Source organism: Nanorana parkeri, unplaced genomic scaffold, assembly GCF_000935625.1.
Source record: "Nanorana parkeri isolate BGI_ZX_2015 unplaced genomic scaffold, ASM93562v1 scaffold2599, whole genome shotgun sequence".
NCBI classification, from domain to species: Eukaryota; Metazoa; Chordata; class Amphibia; order Anura; family Dicroglossidae; genus Nanorana; species Nanorana parkeri.
This window is the reverse complement of record NW_017308867.1, coordinates 36144-54414: the sequence shown is the minus strand read 5'-3', so window position 1 is coordinate 54414 and position 18271 is coordinate 36144. Positions and strand designations below refer to the sequence as shown.

General features: G+C 48.8%; 1 protein-coding gene across 1 annotated transcript; it reads right to left on the bottom strand.

Annotated features, from left to right (window-relative positions):
- Positions 1 to 9912: 9912 nt before the first annotated feature.
- NIF3L1 (NGG1 interacting factor 3 like 1) lies at positions 9913 to 17881 on the bottom strand. The gene is given in 7 exon segments (XM_018573895.1): positions 9913 to 10125; positions 11039 to 11122; positions 11651 to 11789; positions 11983 to 12140; positions 12797 to 12910; positions 15202 to 15654; positions 17824 to 17881. Coding segments are annotated over 6 exon segments (1110 nt in total). The 5' UTR covers positions 15632 to 15654; positions 17824 to 17881; the 3' UTR covers positions 9913 to 9940.
- Positions 17882 to 18271: the final 390 nt, after the last annotated feature.

Here is an 18271-nt window from a genome sequence, read left to right as displayed (position 1 = left end):
AGTGAGAAGAATGCTCCTTACATTGGGGGTCAGTGAGAAGAATGCTCCTTACATTGGGGGTCAGTGAGAAGAATGCTCCTTACATTGGGGGTCAGTGAGAAGAATGCTCCTTACATTGGGGGTCAGTGAGAAGAATGCTCCTTACATTGGGGGTCAGTGAGAAGAATGCTCCTTACATTGGGGGTCAGTGAGAAGAATGCTCCTTACATTGGGGGTCAGTGAGAAGAATGCTCCTTACATTGGGGGTCAGTGAGAAGAATGCTCCTTACATTGGGGGTCAGTGAGAAGAATGCTCCTTACATTGGGGGTCAGTGAGAAGAATGCTCCTTACATTGGGGGTCAGTGAGAAGAATGCTCCTTACATTGGGGGTCAGTGAGAAGAATGCTCCTTACATTGGGGGTCAGTGAGAAGAATGCTCCTTACATTGGGGGTCAGTGAGAAGAATGCTCCTTACATTGGGGGTCAGTGAGAAGAATGCTCCTTACATTGGGGGTCAGTGAGAAGAATGCTCCTTACATTGGGGGTCAGTGAGAAGAATGCTCCTTACATTGGGGGTCAGTGAGAAGAATGCTCCTTACATTGGGGGTCAGTGAGAAGAATGCTCCTTACATTGGGGGTCAGTGAGAAGAATGCTCCTTACATTGGGGGTCAGTGAGAAGAATGCTCCTTACATTGGGGGTCAGTGAGAAGAATGCTCCTTACATTGGGGGTCAGTGAGAAGAATGCTCCTTACATTGGGGGTCAGTGAGAAGAATGCTCCTTACATTGGGGGTCAGTGAGAAGAATGCTCCTTACATTGGGGGTCAGTGAGAAGAATGCTCCTTACATTGGGGGTCAGTGAGAAGAATGCTCCTTACATTGGGGGTCAGTGAGAAGAATGCTCCTTACATTGGGGGTCAGTGAGAAGAATGCTCCTTACATTGGGGGTCAGTGAGAAGAATGCTCCTTACATTGGGGGTCAGTGAGAAGAATGCTCCTTACATTGGGGGTCAGTGAGAAGAATGCTCCTTACATTGGGGGTCAGTGAGAAGAATGCTCCTTACATTGGGGGTCAGTGAGAAGAATGCTCCTTACATTGGGGGTCAGTGAGAAGAATGCTCCTTACATTGGGGGTCAGTGAGAAGAATGCTCCTTACATTGGGGGTCAGTGAGAAGAATGCTCCTTACATTGGGGGTCAGTGAGAAGAATGCTCCTTACATTGGGGGTCAGTGAGAAGAATGCTCCTTACATTGGGGGTCAGTGAGAAGAATGCTCCTTACATTGGGGGTCAGTGAGAAGAATGCTCCTTACATTGGGGGTCAGTGAGAAGAATGCTCCTTACATTGGGGGTCAGTGAGAAGAATGCTCCTTACATTGGGGGTCAGTGAGAAGAATGCTCCTTACATTGGGGGTCAGTGAGAAGAATGCTCCTTACATTGGGGGTCAGTGAGAAGAATGCTCCTTACATTGGGGGTCAGTGAGAAGAATGCTCCTTACATTGGGGGTCAGTGAGAAGAATGCTCCTTACATTGGGGGTCAGTGAGAAGAATGCTCCTTACATTGGGGGTCAGTGAGAAGAATGCTCCTTACATTGGGGGTCAGTGAGAAGAATGCTCCTTACATTGGGGGTCAGTGAGAAGAATGCTCCTTACATTGGGGGTCAGTGAGAAGAATGCTCCTTACATTGGGGGTCAGTGAGAAGAATGCTCCTTACATTGGGGGTCAGTGAGAAGAATGCTCCTTACATTGGGGGTCAGTGAGAAGAATGCTCCTTACATTGGGGGTCAGTGAGAAGAATGCTCCTTACATTGGGGGTCAGTGAGAAGAATGCTCCTTACATTGGGGGTCAGTGAGAAGAATGCTCCTTACATTGGGGGTCAGTGAGAAGAATGCTCCTTACATTGGGGGTCAGTGAGAAGAATGCTCCTTACATTGGGGGTCAGTGAGAAGAATGCTCCTTACATTGGGGGTCAGTGAGAAGAATGCTCCTTACATTGGGGGTCAGTGAGAAGAATGCTCCTTACATTGGGGGTCAGTGAGAAGAATGCTCCTTACATTGGGGGTCAGTGAGAAGAATGCTCCTTACATTGGGGGTCAGTGAGAAGAATGCTCCTTACATTGGGGGTCAGTGAGAAGAATGCTCCTTACATTGGGGGTCAGTGAGAAGAATGCTCCTTACATTGGGGGTCAGTGAGAAGAATGCTCCTTACATTGGGGGTCAGTGAGAAGAATGCTCCTTACATTGGGGGTCAGTGAGAAGAATGCTCCTTACATTGGGGGTCAGTGAGAAGAATGCTCCTTACATTGGGGGTCAGTGAGAAGAATGCTCCTTACATTGGGGGTCAGTGAGAAGAATGCTCCTTACATTGGGGGTCAGTGAGAAGAATGCTCCTTACATTGGGGGTCAGTGAGAAGAATGCTCCTTACATTGGGGGTCAGTGAGAAGAATGCTCCTTACATTGGGGGTCAGTGAGAAGAATGCTCCTTACATTGGGGGTCAGTGAGAAGAATGCTCCTTACATTGGGGGTCAGTGAGAAGAATGCTCCTTACATTGGGGGTCAGTGAGAAGAATGCTCCTTACATTGGGGGTCAGTGAGAAGAATGCTCCTTACATTGGGGGTCAGTGAGAAGAATGCTCCTTACATTGGGGGTCAGTGAGAAGAATGCTCCTTACATTGGGGGTCAGTGAGAAGAATGCTCCTTACATTGGGGGTCAGTGAGAAGAATGCTCCTTACATTGGGGGTCAGTGAGAAGAATGCTCCTTACATTGGGGGTCAGTGAGAAGAATGCTCCTTACATTGGGGGTCAGTGAGAAGAATGCTCCTTACATTGGGGGTCAGTGAGAAGAATGCTCCTTACATTGGGGGTCAGTGAGAAGAATGCTCCTTACATTGGGGGTCAGTGAGAAGAATGCTCCTTACATTGGGGGTCAGTGAGAAGAATGCTCCTTACATTGGGGGTCAGTGAGAAGAATGCTCCTTACATTGGGGGTCAGTGAGAAGAATGCTCCTTACATTGGGGGTCAGTGAGAAGAATGCTCCTTACATTGGGGGTCAGTGAGAAGAATGCTCCTTACATTGGGGGTCAGTGAGAAGAATGCTCCTTACATTGGGGGTCAGTGAGAAGAATGCTCCTTACATTGGGGGTCAGTGAGAAGAATGCTCCTTACATTGGGGGTCAGTGAGAAGAATGCTCCTTACATTGGGGGTCAGTGAGAAGAATGCTCCTTACATTGGGGGTCAGTGAGAAGAATGCTCCTTACATTGGGGGTCAGTGAGAAGAATGCTCCTTACATTGGGGGTCAGTGAGAAGAATGCTCCTTACATTGGGGGTCAGTGAGAAGAATGCTCCTTACATTGGTGGTCAGTGGTTACTCATCTGGGAGGCAGAAATTGCTTGTTGCTATAGGAACTCCTAGAAACCTCGGGAGGAATCCTAGGTGAGAAAGGTTGTCCTCTAGCATGTTTACATTGACTCAGTCTTACGCACGGCCCTTTGATGATGTCACGGGCCACACTTTGGGGCCCTTTATATCAAGTGACTTGAACACCACTCTTGAAACTTGACTTTAGAATCTTTGTTGTGATATTTGTGGCTTCTTTGAGAATGAAATACTTCACAGTACACGAAGCTAGAGAGGTCAGTGAAAACTTGTTTTAAAGCTCTTTACTGCTTAAGAGCAGTGACGTGTGGTACCTTCACTTCTTGGTGAGGCATTCTCTAGCCCCGCCCCCTGCACGCCCAGTCCTGGCCCCAGCAAACGAAGCCCTGCCCATGTCCTGCCGAAGCCCTGCCCATGTCCTGCCGAAGCCTCGCCCCCATCCTGCCAAAGCCCCGGCTAGTGTAAAGAAGGGAGGGAGGAGGAAGGGAGGAGACAGGGAGGAGCCTCCTTGTGCCTCACTTGCTCGTCACTGCTGAGGCATCGAGATTGCGTGTTTTTTTTTTCTTTTTCTGATTGGACAGCTTGGACCAATGGCGCTTTGCTTGAGACTTTCCGACATTTCCGGCACAATTATTTCTTGTGTTACCTTCTATAGAACAATCTTATGTGCTGGTAGAACACACCCCCCCCCCTCCTCCTCTGTTGCTCCTATTTAAGGCAATGAAAGAGAATTCTAGGAAATGTTTACATGTTCCTGTTCTTGATGGAACCTCATCGTCGGGTTTTTATGTGTTTTAGGTTCCCAGTTACAGCTGCCTGCCGTTCAGTTTGTGCCCATAGAACACATCCACGTTGATGAGGGGTGTACACTTGGAGTCGGCACCTTTGGCACCGTGTACAAAGGATCTTACCAAGGCACGGCCGCTGCAGTTAAAAAACTTACGTTTGATGATGAAGATCTCGGCCCTATAATCCATGAAATCCAAGTCAGCATGTACGTATTACCGTTATAAACTGTGATATTTGTTCCCGGTATTCCCCGTTTCTTGGATGGATCATTCGGGATGGTGGGCTTTATGTCAGTCATGTGACTCGGGTGATGTTCTGTATTATTCAGGTGTAATATTTGTTGGGAAGACTTTTCAAACGTGGGAAGTGACAGTGTAATGTTATTGGACTTCACAGTTACAGTGGTGGAGGGCTGGACTCCAAATTTGATGGAGGTTCCAATTATCCAAAGTGGTTGCTTTAGCGCAGCAGCCCTCTAATACCCAGTGGAGTCTTGACAGGGTCCTTGGAATATTTCCTCTCATATGTCCAAAATCCTAAACTTCATATACTTGGTCCAACATGACACCATCTTCCCATAACCTTCATACATGGCTTTTATGGATCCTGAGACCTTTACTAACGTGTTCTGTCTCTGTGTGAGCTGTTTTTTGTGTATGCTCTCTGTGTGTGTTCTCTGTCTTTGCTTCACGTGCGCTGTTTTTGTGTTCTCTGTCTTTGCTTCACGTGCGCTGTTTTTGTGTTCTCTGTCTTTGCTTCACGTGCACTGTTTTTGTGTTCTCTGTCTTTGCTTCACGTGCACTGTTTTTGTGTTCTCTGTCTTTGCTTCACGTGCACTGTTTTTGTGTTCTCTGTCTTTGCTTCACGTGCACTGTTTTTGTGTTCTCTGTCTTTGCTTCACGTGCACTGTTTTTGTGTTCTCTGTCTTTGCTTCACGTGCACTGTTTTTGTGTTCTCTGTCTTTGCTTTATGTGTGCTCTGCTTCTGTGTGAGCTTTGTTTGTATGTTTTCCGCCTTTGCTTTGTATATGTCCTTTTTGTGCGTTCTCTATTTATGTGCGCTCTCTCTGTGTGTGTTTTCCATGTGCAGTGACAGCGTGTGCTCTTCGTGTACTCTATCTGCATGTAGTCTATATCCTCTTCAGCACTGGCTGAGCCAGCACATTGAGCCGAATGGGACTCATAGACCAGAATGGGACTAAACCTGCAATGCAGCCTCATTCAAGTTTATGAGGGGACACTGAGAAGGTACAACCAATACTGAAGAAGATTCTGGCCTGCAGGTGGTAAATGGCTGTCATGCTAAGGTAAATAAGCGACTGGTTGGGAGCTTTTGGGTTCAGTTAGTTTTACTAACAAATGGCTCGTAATAGCTAACCAATCTAGGAAGGGCCTAAAAACTTGATAGAGGTCCTCACCCATCCCAAAAAAAGGTTTCATTTGACTTAAAGAGTACACAATTGTTTTTTCTACAATAGGAGACTTCGTCACCCCCATATTGTGAAGCTCATGGCGGCAGCCAAAGCAGACTCATCTATTCTGCTGGCAAATGAATATATCCATGGGGCAAATCTAGAAAGAATTCTTCACAGCACCTCCAGTCCCGTAAAGGTAAGGAGTAGGACTGTCTAAAGGTCTGAACACAGATGTTTCGGGCCAGAATAAGAATGGTTTCACATTTACTCCGATACTTCATTGGCTTCTCCGGTCTCCTGAAATGTGTGTTGTCTTTTACAGCTGTCAAAGGATGATAAATTATATGTCGGCCTGGAGATATCGTTGGCCGTGGAGTATATTCATTCCCAGAATATCATTCATCAAGACATCAAACCCATCAATATTCTAGTAAGTCCTTGTTGTGTTTTTGAGGTCTTTTGTTATTTGAATTGAAGCTGTAATTACCAAACACGGAGACTGCCATTGTTCCCTGCCTGTCATGTAGATCCAGTGGTTTCAGTATTTGCTGGCTTGGAACAAGTACGTGGATGAGAAGCTGAGACTTTGCCCCAACTTTCCTGATTAGCATGGTTTTTCTGAGTCAGTCTCAAAGTAGGAAAACCAGAGACAGCCAGCCTACTTGTGTTTTTAGAAGGTCAACAAAGGCATCCTCCATAGATCTCCAAGTACAGGTTCCTTTAAAATCTATTGTAGCGCTACCCCCAAGGAGCCGCTGGTTGCCCGGTTCATCTCTAGTCTGTCTAGGGGATGAGCTTCAGCTGCTCACCCATTAGCACTAACCCCCTTCTTCTGGTGCCCATAAACTGATGTCCACTCCAGTAGTAAAATGCTAAGTAAACAATTTATTGAACATCTTTACTGAGGAGAGAGGGTATAGGGGTTCTAGGCGTCCAGGGGTAGCCAACAGAAGCTCCAGTCTCACCAGACCATGTAGATATATCAGTGTAGATCCACCTGGGAGACAGTGGACAGCAACTGATGTAACAGCTAGGCAGGATGGATGCAGATCCTCAACCAGGAAAGACACCGATCATGCCTCTGAAGTTCACTTGGTTCCAGGGTACTTTAAGAGCCTGCACTGGTCCCGGTTCTCTTCCTCATTCAGCATCACAGGCCTCCTGCATGTTGGAGGCCTCAGGGAAACCTTTTCCCTCATGCCAGCCCATGCTGGCATGAGGGAAAAGGCCTCAGGCTTAGCCAGGGGGGCAGGCTGAACAGAACTCAACCCTATTCCATAGCTGGTCCCGGCTAGTCTGAGCACATGGCTAATCCCTCCAGTACATGTACCCTATCCCAGCATGCACCACTGGCTGAGAGAGAAACTCAGTGATTGGCTGATGTATTGTACATACATTACAGTGCCTCTCATTGGCTGTCCCACAATATGACAGAGTCACACTCTGCCCAGGGGGGTATGGGCAATGCTAGACATCTGGGATTAACCATATAATTGCCACTACAAATCCAGCCAGGCTGACTACAGCCCCGGCTATCATTAAATGTCTAGTAGGGGGCTACACTATCATAGGAGATACAGACATGTCCTCTTTCCACAGGTAGAAGGGAAGACAAAGAAAACCTTCTTAACGGACTGGGGAATGGCCAACTTTCGAGAAACCGTCCTCACAAAAACGGACAAGTCAAGGAAAATTGGACCGATCGGAGGGACAATTTTATACAGTGCCCCTGAATGTGTCTTGGAAGATAACATCCCACCAACCAAAATGTCCGACATGTGGTCCGTTGGGGCAACGTTCCTTGAAATTTTTACTCAGAAAAAACCCTGGACTAAGTACAGCGAAATGATGAAGAAGATGTATGATAAGAAACCACCCCAGGCATTGGCCCTGCTGAGCGAGAAGCTGCAACTCATTGTGAAAGACTGCTTTTCCTACCATCCGAAACAACGACCCACTGCTTCCAGAATGGTCTCTGCATTTAAAAACATGGAGGACGTTGATCTTTTAAAACACTACGGCTACACCTTCTGACCAGGCTGCCCCTCAATGTTATGTGTGATAGAGCACTGGATCCCATCAGACTCAATACATAAAAACACAAAGACACAAAAATCACATTTGGCGTTGGGTTGTATATACTAGTATGCATTTTTCAGTCTTGCATTGTTAACACAACAGTCCATGATCAATGAGCTTTCTGTGAGCAGCGTGGGTCTCCATGTAGTCTCGAGGCCATCAAGTCTTCCAGTTCAGCCCTCACAGGGTGGTCTGGGTTACATAGTATTTGAGGTTGAATAAAGACCTAAGTCCATCAAGTCCAACCTATTGCTGATGTGTGTGTGTATGTATAGGTCCATGTATCATCTCATTCTTAAAAGTACCCGTACCCCTGAATATTACGGTCTCTCAGGAAATTGTCCAAAAGCTTCTGGAATGATTCCACATTCTTAGCTAAGATCACTGCCTCCGGCAGCGAGTTCCAGACCCTTACCGCTCTAACTGTGAAGAACCCCCTTTGGCCCTTGTGCTGGAATTTCTTTTCCACCAATTTTAGGTGGTGGCCTCTAGTCTGTGTTATGGAGTTAATCGTAAAGAGTTTGTTGCCAATGTTAATCCAGTAATAGCACTTCCCAGATCTCACCTAAGGCGACCTGAGTCCACACCTCCCAATCTCCACCTCCCTTAATATTGTAAACAGTTTTCTAAATTGTTGCCAATGTTGCTGTCACCATTGATCATCTTGTACATGAAAATCATGTCCCCCCTTAATCTCCTTACTTCCAACGTGAACATGTTTAAATTTAGTAACCTTGCCTCGTAGCTTTGGTCCTCCATACCCCTAATTAGTTTGGTTGCCCTCCGCTGGACTTTTTCCAACTCAAGGACATCTTTTCTTAGTACTGGTGACCAGAACTGGACCGCGTACTCCAGATGAGGCAGAACGAGTGAACCAGGATACTCCCACATCTTGTCCTTAGCAACAGCTGATGTGCAAGCAAAAAAATAAATAAATGAAATATCACATGAAAGGGTCTGATTGTAGTCTGTAAACATTCTGTGGTCAGGGCAGGTGGTGTGTAGACAAGAGTTGTAAGGTCCAGACAGGCAGCAAACAGCTCAGTTTACACATTGTGGGTGTCACCAGCATAACAGACAGGAGATGGGGACACTTAGATGTAACAAGGTTTCCTCTGTTCAAAAAAGCAAACACTCTTCAATTCCACCAGACTGCAGATCAATACAGACACCGGGTGCGGGCTGCAGTGTGCTCCCACTTGTCAATCAATATCTCTCCAATCAGCTGCACGAAACCCAGGTCCATAAAATTCCAACTTTATTGTTGTAAATTCCATGCAAAGTTCAAGATACAAGGTATACACCACCATAGTATCTCTCCCACTCCAACGCCTCAATGTTTCCTCTGTTGCCATTACTTCCCTCTTCACGCACAAGCTACCTGCGGCAGGCTGTGAAGAGAACAGCACATGTAGGCAATGCAAAAGTCCATATCGATGGATGGTTTAGTCCCTATGCACATATGAGCCTCGGCCAGGAGAGGGAGCTCTTCACTGGGGTTAAATGTCAGCTGGTACCTGGGTCCTTTTCTGCAGATGAGTCCCGCCTCCTCCCAAGACACACAGCTGGGATTGGCTTGTAGAGGCTCCAGTTGGAAGCTCGTCTGCTCCCACATGGCCCTCAGTGTCCCCGCCTCCTCACGGAGCACTTCCTACCCATTCACACAAACTCTGATCCGAGTAATGATAATAAAATAATTGATATACCAGCATTGTGCAGATCCCAAAAAGTCACCATCACCACCCAGCAAGTAAGGTGAATTCAGCCTTAGGTGGGTGATGATTGACACGAAGAGGTCATTTTTAGGGCTATGGGCCTCTGCCAAATGGCATCAGTTTGAAATGATAGGAGGTAATCTGGGAGTGATAGGAGGCTATCTAGGGGGGTTGATAGGGAGTGTGATAGGGGGTGATCTAGGAGGAAAGCCACGAGATGGCGCTAAGAAGCATAATAAATTCCTATGGAAATTCCTAATGTAAACTACCACTGACCCCAATAATTTATTTATCTGTAAGAAGCATTCTTCTCACTGACCCCCAATGTAAGGAGCATTCTTCTCACTGACCCCCAATGTAAGGAGCATTCTTCTCACTGACCCCCAATGTAAGGAGCATTCTTCCCACTGATCCCCAATGTAAGGAGCATTCTTCCCACTGACCCCCAATGTAAGGAGCATTCTTCCCACTGACCCCCAATGTAAGTCTCTTACATTACAGATTCTGAATAAACACACACAGAGACATTGGTAAAGGATTGCAGTTTATTGTCAGAATAATGAACCATCTGCTGTTCCTCACACCACCAGCAGGGGGTCCCGGTCCTTCTGTGACAAGACCACCTCCACCCTGCCCTCCAGTCTCTCTGCAATCTGCCCCCGCAGCTCCTGAAGATACCCCCGCTCTGAATTACTGTGCTCGCACAGGATGACGCTGCGACCCTCCGCCACGGCGTCCAGCACTTCATGATGAGACATTTCACCTGAGGGGGGAGATAGAAAACGGCATACACTGAGAACATGGCAGAGGAGGACTCGGAGGTTTGTCAGAATGTGGGACGAGGGAAATCAAAGACTACTGTGTAGGCTGAGGTATCACTAATTAGCCAATGTCCACTAAGGGCAGGTGTCGCACTCACCTGGTCACCAAACCTTCGGGTCTTCTTTGGCTCGTCTGCCAGCATTTCCTGGTACCACGCACAGTGCCAGCACCACAGCCAATCAGCTCTCTAGTGCCTCCTTAAAGGGCTAGGCATCACTTCACCTTCACCCCCGTGCTTTCAGTGTCTACTTTCATGTTCTCTGCGCTTCCAGCGATTGTAACTCCTGAGTGTTCAAGGGGCTTCTGCAGCTCCTGTGACTCCTCTGTCTCCATCAACCACAGCATTCCTGTGTCTGCAGTGACCCCAGAGGCCACTGCATTTCCTGTGTCCCCAAAGCGTCCTCCATCCCCTACTGACCTCACAGCACCCTCTGACTCATTAGTGTCTTCATGTGACTCCAGTGTGCTCTGCGCAACTCTGTGACCCTTCATCTCCATGAAGCTTCAGGTATGCCCCTGATGTCTTGGATTGTCTCTCTGTGGACATGGACCGGTCAGTGGCACCAGGCTCTGTAGAGTGGAGTTTTGGGGTTACACGCGTGCCTTGGCCAGGTAATTAGACCCAAATCTGTTCTATTCAATATCACTCAGGGGAAGTTCACACCCTTCAGGCTTTATATCTCTCCCAGAATGCAGTAAAGGTGAACAATCAAACCAATGGCGGCTCAGAAGGGATTACAAGTTGGTTTGTTCTCTTGTATCACCATGTACACTATTAAAAATAACACAGGTCCCCCTGGCGGTCTAGCAGGGTTGAGTGCTGGGGGATTTGTTTCACATACAGCGCACATTACCTGTCAGGTAGAGATCAGCAGGGACACCCATGAGGATACTGCTTCCCGACCCGGCGCAAACGGCCATCACACTAACCGAGGATTCTGGGAGAAGGAGAATGGTCTACTGTTACATGCATTCATACTAATCAAGAAGATGTAAGGGGGGCAGGGAGACATAAAATGAGTCACCATGGGAGGTAGAGAAGAGAAAGTAAGGGTCATCTTGGAGGAGAAGACAAGGTAAGGGCCATCATAGAGAAGGGGAGCAGGCAAGGGTCATCATGTAGGAGAGAAGATTGTAAGGGTCACCATGGAGGAGGGGAGGAGACAATAAGGATCATCATGGAAGAGGAGAGGAGAAGGTGAGGGTCATCATGGAGAAGGAAAGGGGATAAGGGTCATCTTGGAGGAGAGGACGAGGTAAGGGCCATCATGGAGAAAAGGAGAGAGTCATCATGGAGGGGGAGAGGAAAAGTTAAAGGTCACCAAGGAGAAAAGGGGACTATAAGGGTCATCATGGAAGAGAAGTGGAGCAGGAAAGAGTCATCATGGAGGAGGAGAGGAGATAAGGGTCATCATGGAGGAGTAGAGGAGAAGGTAAGGGTCACTGAGGAAAAGATAGTAGCTCACCCAGAGTCTTCCCCCTTCCCAGTGCCAGGCGGAGGTGAGCCAGTCCCAGGTGATGCTTGACACATTCTACGGCTGTAGAAACGGACACTGGCTCAGAAAGAGTGCAGAGGCGCCCCATACCGGTGTCCAGTAGGGGGGGCTGTGGAGACAAGATTTTGTGTTAAAAAATTAGTCTCTGGGACCCCACAAATCTCTGCATTAGATGTTCTCTTATCTCACATTTACACTTTAAAACCAAACACAACCTGTTGTGACTTCCTGTTATCCACCATGCTTACCCCCACCCCTCCACCAACAGCAAAGTTATTGCTTCAGCCCCCTGCAAAGATCACCTTCTTAAGAGTGATGAGCTCCACGCTGTCAAGTAGACTCGGCTTCTCTGACAGAATAGCCAAGGCCTGCCGCAAAGCATTGTGGGAGCAGCTTAGCCGGATGAGGGCACTGTCTTCAGTAGGGTTCCTGGAAAATAGAGATAAACCCGTAGATTAGTCTTTTTTCCAACTAGAGTTCCTCCTGAGTTAGCTAGGGGATCCTTGAGCAGTGGATGAGGATTGACCTCCCGTCTGCCTGCATATTGCAGGAACAGGGCTGATGTCACAGACAGCAGCTTGGGACTGGTGGAGCTTTTTTCTCTAGACACTCAGATAAGTAACCACTGACACCAAATATCTTGTCACTAACCCCCTTTCCCCACGTAAGGAGCATTCTTCCCACTGACCCACCTCCCCCCCAAGTAAGGGGTGTTCTTTCCACTGACCTCTAAAGGAGATACCTCTCTTGTTGACCACCAAGGTATGGGGTACCTTCTCTCTCTGATCACCAATGTAGGGAGGCCCCTTCTCTCACTGACCACCAATGTAGGGAGGCCCCTTCTCTCACTGACCACCAATGTAGGGAGGCCCCTTCTCTCACTGACCACCAGTTTAGGGAGGCCCCTTCTCTCACTGACCACCAATGCAGGGGTCCTTCTCCACAAGGGGGGCACCTTTACCACTGATCACACAAATTCACTGCGACTTATATATACAATTTTTAGTAAGGGTTCCTCAGTTGGGAAGGGCTGTGTACGTCATATCAGACAAGACACGCATAGAGTGTATCATTACAAGATCTGGTAGGTTTGCAGGCGGGCATCCAGCAAGGAGCTAAGCCTGGGCAGTAAGGTCTCTGAGGCGTCACGGCCAAACTCCAGGATGTGGTTACATTCACCAGGATGAGAGAGGGAGGTGCAGGCCCGGATCGGCACCGACACACAGGAGCCTGCAGAGAAATTAATGAGAGATCTGGAAGGTTTTTAATGGATAACATTAGTAAATATGGGAAAGCAAATTGAACATTCAGGTTTAAAATAATTGTATGGTCTCGCTTATGAAAAATATTTGATATATCTTTAAATACTTTGTGTGGAGGAGGACTCTGGAGCTGAGAGTCAGCACCAAGAGATCCCTTGAGGTCTGAGAGTTGCTGCCCCGTCAATTGCCCAACCTCGTGCTGACCTCAAGTGCCATCTCTGAGCTACCTAGTGAGCCTAGCAGCTTGGAAGAACCCTGCAGCTGCTTACATTCCTCTCAGTCAATTTATCCGCAAGTAGAATGATTTACCAATGAATAATCCAGCTCCTGTGTAAGACCAATGTGACTGGTTCTCTTTAATGAACAGCTGCAGGAAAAAAAAGTAAGGGTCACAACACAGCTAATGCTTGTGCAATCATGCCAACAGGAAGGAGTATCTGTTCAACCAAGTACAGCATTTCAGACACAAAGGTGAGCAGTCCAATGGTGATTTGCCCTTCGAGTGAGGAAGCCTCTCCTGACTAGTGATGAGCTGGGGCTTGGTGTAACCCAGTTGCCCCAATCCCACTCATAGCTCGGACCGCCACCCACTTCTTCCGACCCAATGAGTTGTGGAGAGGTGCTGTAAGTGCCCCCCACGAACTGGGTCAGGAGGAGGGGGTGTCTAGAGTACTGAGTGGGCTTGGGGAAACGCAGGTGAACTGTTGTCACACCAAGCTCAGCCTCATCTCTACTCCTGATGGCCACTATGGAGCATGGTTGGAAGTCAAGCCTTCAGCATCGGGGTGAGATGGGAAGCCTACAATCCATATACACATTGCACTCCGGACCGCTTATCCATAATCAGAATGGTTGGGTGCATCGGCAGTCGACGGATGGCCAAAAAAGTATGGACACCACCACTCCAAAGGTAGAAGTAGGTCTGTTTATTGACGCACATGCAAGACATGGGATGGGAAGATTGACGTGCAAGGCATGGGAATGGGAAGCCTGACGTGCAAGGCATGGGAATGGGAAGCCTGAGGTCTCGTTCACACCTAGGCGTATTGCATATGCACGTCTGTCGCGATTCGCGGTAAAAAAAGTCGCGCGACGGACGCGCGTTTCCAAAGGCTACTTGGCTGTATACCAATGGAAACGCGCAACAAAACGGCCCAAAGTAGTACATGTACCTTTTCAGGCGTGGGCCGCGCGGAAATACGCCAAGGTGGGAACGAGACCATTGAATAACAATGGGATTTATATTTTTGAGCGTTTTGTAGAGCGTTCGTCGAGCGTAGAACGCACTACAAAACGTTCAGGTGTGAGCGAAGCCTGACGTGCAAGACATGGGAATGGGAAGCCTGACGTGCAAGACATGGGAATGGGAAGCCCGACGTGCAAGACATGGGAATGGGAAGCCCGACGTGCAAGACATGGGAATGGGAAGCCTGACTCCAAACACTGGGCAAGAATCCAGAGAATAAAAACAGCAGAAAGAGCTTTAATAGTTCCTCATATTGCCAGACAGGACAGCCAAGGCTCCTCAGGGGTGAAAACACCCCCATCCATCGGGGCTTCATCAGGGCTCAAATGTTGAAAAGTGTTGGCTGTCCTGGTTGACCACATGATGAGCTATTAAAGTTTCTCTGGAGCTCTTTCTGCTGTTTTATTCCCCATACTCTTGTTCTGGATGCCCGGCTAGGGGCACTCTGACCTCTAGGAGCTAGCTTACCAGAGCAAATGAGCTCTACGGATTGATGGACCTTCTATAACATGGAGTCATTGATGACCTAAGTTCCCAGGGCCTATTAGACATTTTTTTTAAATCCGATATCAAATGCTGTCCTCAATGGGTGGACTTATGGGTCTTCCTCAGCATTGGAGACCATGTCTATACAAGGCCAGAAGGCTGCAGGCCTTTGTGTCAGGAACACCCAGTAGGACAAGTACAGCTCATCTACTGGCATTTTCTTGAGGCTACAGGAGCCAATGAGAAGAGGACGGGCGCTTATCTTTTGTCACCTATCCAGGAAACTCTAGGTGGGAATGGAGTCTCTTGTCAATCATTCTGTCCTCTCCTTCCACTAAGCAATGTTCCCCGGGCCCGCAGTTTGGGGCAAATCAGAAGTGGTAATTGTTTCTAAGAAGTCCCCGAGGTACTAGTACAAGGAGGACATCGCCGGTCAGCTGATGGCTCCCTCATCTCATTGATTCAGGATTTTAGGTGTTCCCTAACACAAATATCCACAGACAAATACAGAGAGAGAGACCACTCACCCAACGCCCTGCCCAACCAGTCATTAACGCCGTTGCTCAAGGCGTCGCAGGCCGTGTGTGGAGAATATACGGCCAAGCGGTTTTCTATGGCTTTCACCACCAGCCTCTCCTTCCAGTGTCCGGCCGTCAGCCGCTTCAGAGCCTTGAAGATGGGAGGGTGATAGGACAGGACCATGTTGGCTCCCATGCCTACCGCTTCCTCCAGGACATCCTCCGTCAGGTCATTGGTCAGCAGGAGTTTCCGTACCTGATGCGGGGGGCTGGGCTCGACCAATAGGCCGACATTATCCCAGCTCTCAGCTAGGGCCAGAGGGGCCAAGGCTTTCAGGTGGGAGACCACCGAATGGAGATCCATCAAATGTCGCACCGATGACCAACTCTGAGATGAAGAGGAAAGCAGGAGACGTCTCATCCACCGGCTACCCAGCATTCACTTCACCCACACCGAGGAGTCTGAGGAGACAAAAAACTGATTTTATGGGTATAAATCATCCCCATAATTCAAGCCGACCCGTGACAAGGAATCTGTCACACGTCGCCTCTATTGATAATGAAGTGAGCGGAAACATACCGCCGATCGCTGACTTCCTGATCATCTCCCTGCAGAGAGTGGTGACTGATCGCCTCTCAGATCCTCCAGTGGTGAGTAGAGGAATGGACGGGGGAGGGGGAGGGCACAGCTGGCACTGCCTCTAGATAGGCGGAGCCATCCATCACTCACACAGCTGGGTGGATCCAGACTGTATTGTCAGGATCCGGCCCGACTGCAGAAATCTCAGCATGCACTGCACCTCCCACCGTACGTCCACTGCACCTCTCACCGTACTTCCCACCATACCTTCACTGCACCTCCCACTGTACCTCCACTGCACCCCGCACCTTACCTTCACTGCACCTCCCACCATACCCCCCAACATACCTTCCCTGCACCTCCCACTGTACCTCCACTGCACCCCGCACCTTACCTTCACTGCACCTCCCACCATACCCCCCAACATACCTTCCCTGCACCTCCCACTGTACCTCCACTGCACCCCGCACCTTACCTTCACTGCACCTCCCACCATACCCCCCAACATACCTTCCCTGCACCTCCCACTGTACCTCCACTGCACCCCGCACCTTACCTTCACTGCACCTCCCACCATACCCCCCAACATACCTTCCCTGCACCTCCCACTGTACCTCCACTGCACCCCGCACCTTACCTTCACTGCACCTCCCACCATACCCCCCAACATACCTTCCCTGCACCTCCCACTGTACCTCCACTGCACCCCGCACCTTACCTTCACTGCACCTCCCACCATACCCCCCAACATACCTTCCCTGCACCTCCCACTGTACCTCCACTGCACCCCGCACCTTACCTTCACTGCACCTCCCACCATACCTGCCACTGTACCTCCCACCACACCCTGCCGTATCCCCTACTGCACCCCCCCACCATATCCCCTCAATTTACCTCTCACTGCATTCCAAGACCTCCCATCATATCCCCACTGCACCTCTCAACTGACCACTCACAGGAATGCACCATATACTGTACATATAGTAATTATTGGCTGGGGGTTCCCTAAATGAAGGATCTTTGAAGGGTTCCTGCACGTGATCAGTGCTGAGGATGGCTTTGCTGTATTGTTCATCTCTGAGGGTTGGTTGTTCTTCCTATGATGGTGTTACATTATCATTGATCATTTCCTCCCCCCCCTCCCCCCGCTGTGCTGACCTGTTCCAACCCTGAACGTTCCTGAAAAGCTGCCAGCAGCTGTCACAGATTCCCCGGCGCAGGAATCCCGCCACACCTAGGACACATCCGGGGCAAAGGTTCAAGTCAGGAATAGGCAGCCTCAGCACTCCAGCTGTGGTGAAACTACTAATCCCACCATCCCTCTGCCTCTGGGAGATATGTGGCTGTCAGAGTCTTGCAATGCCACATGGGGCTTGTAGTTCCATCACAGTTGGATTTGCTCATCCCTGGTCTAGGTGATGCCACAGCTGGAAGACGATTCCGGGAGCAAGAAGACATGAGCAATAAATCCGGCTATGGAACAGCAGGAGGAGAACGTAGAAGATTAAATTAGTTGAATATATCGTGGGGGGAGGGTTACACGTCTCTGTACATACAACCTAGACATGATTCCCTGTGGGTGTCACATGATCATGGAGTGTCATGCTCATCTGCAAGCACTACATGGTGAGGGACAAGGATGGAGGTAGGAGTCCTTCCCTTCTCTGGCTGCAGGCTCATCACAAAATAACTGGTCCACCACCACACTCCTCCTCCACCACCGCCATACTCCTACTACTCCATGCTCTACCCTCCACAGGCACCTGGCTGAGTGAGGAGGATGATGATGGAACCCTAAGCACATAGCTCCCCCTCTCCATCATGATGCTGACAGGCCATGCTGGGTCTTCTAGTCCCTCCCTGAATGATTCTTGGTAATTAGAACAATACAATCAGAGCATTACAACTGACAGGACACGCTGAGACTTGTAGTGTCACAGCATAGTGTTCACCCTCCCCAGGCACTTCTTTTTGGGGCAGTTTGCAGAAATAATTAATATATAAATAAATTCTAAACCGAATGTGATAACAATAATAAAGCTATAACTCACCAGCCCTGAACACACTCACAATCATGTGTCACTGAAGGAGGCGGCCATCTTACTACACCCAATACGATTGCTTCTTCCTGTTCAAGATGTACGGTATATAAAAAAAAAGACGGCCATCTTACTACACCCATACTGGCAGCGTCTTCCTGTGCAAGATGACCATATTGCTACACCCAGCCCGTGTAGATGGGTAGATTAGCCCTATGGAAGTTTTATCGGAAGTGACGACAAGTGATCTAACTGTTCGGCTGATAGAACATCGGAAGTCCGCCATTGTTGTAGTCCCAGGAAACGCATATAATGGTTGACAGGAAGCAATGCGGCGGCCATGTTGGTACACCCGGAGTAGTGAAGCTGTGAGTATAGGAGAGGTAAGAGGAGGCTGTGGGGGTGATCTGTGTTGTGTGATATGGAGGGGGCTGGAATGGGGGGATACACAGTATTGGGG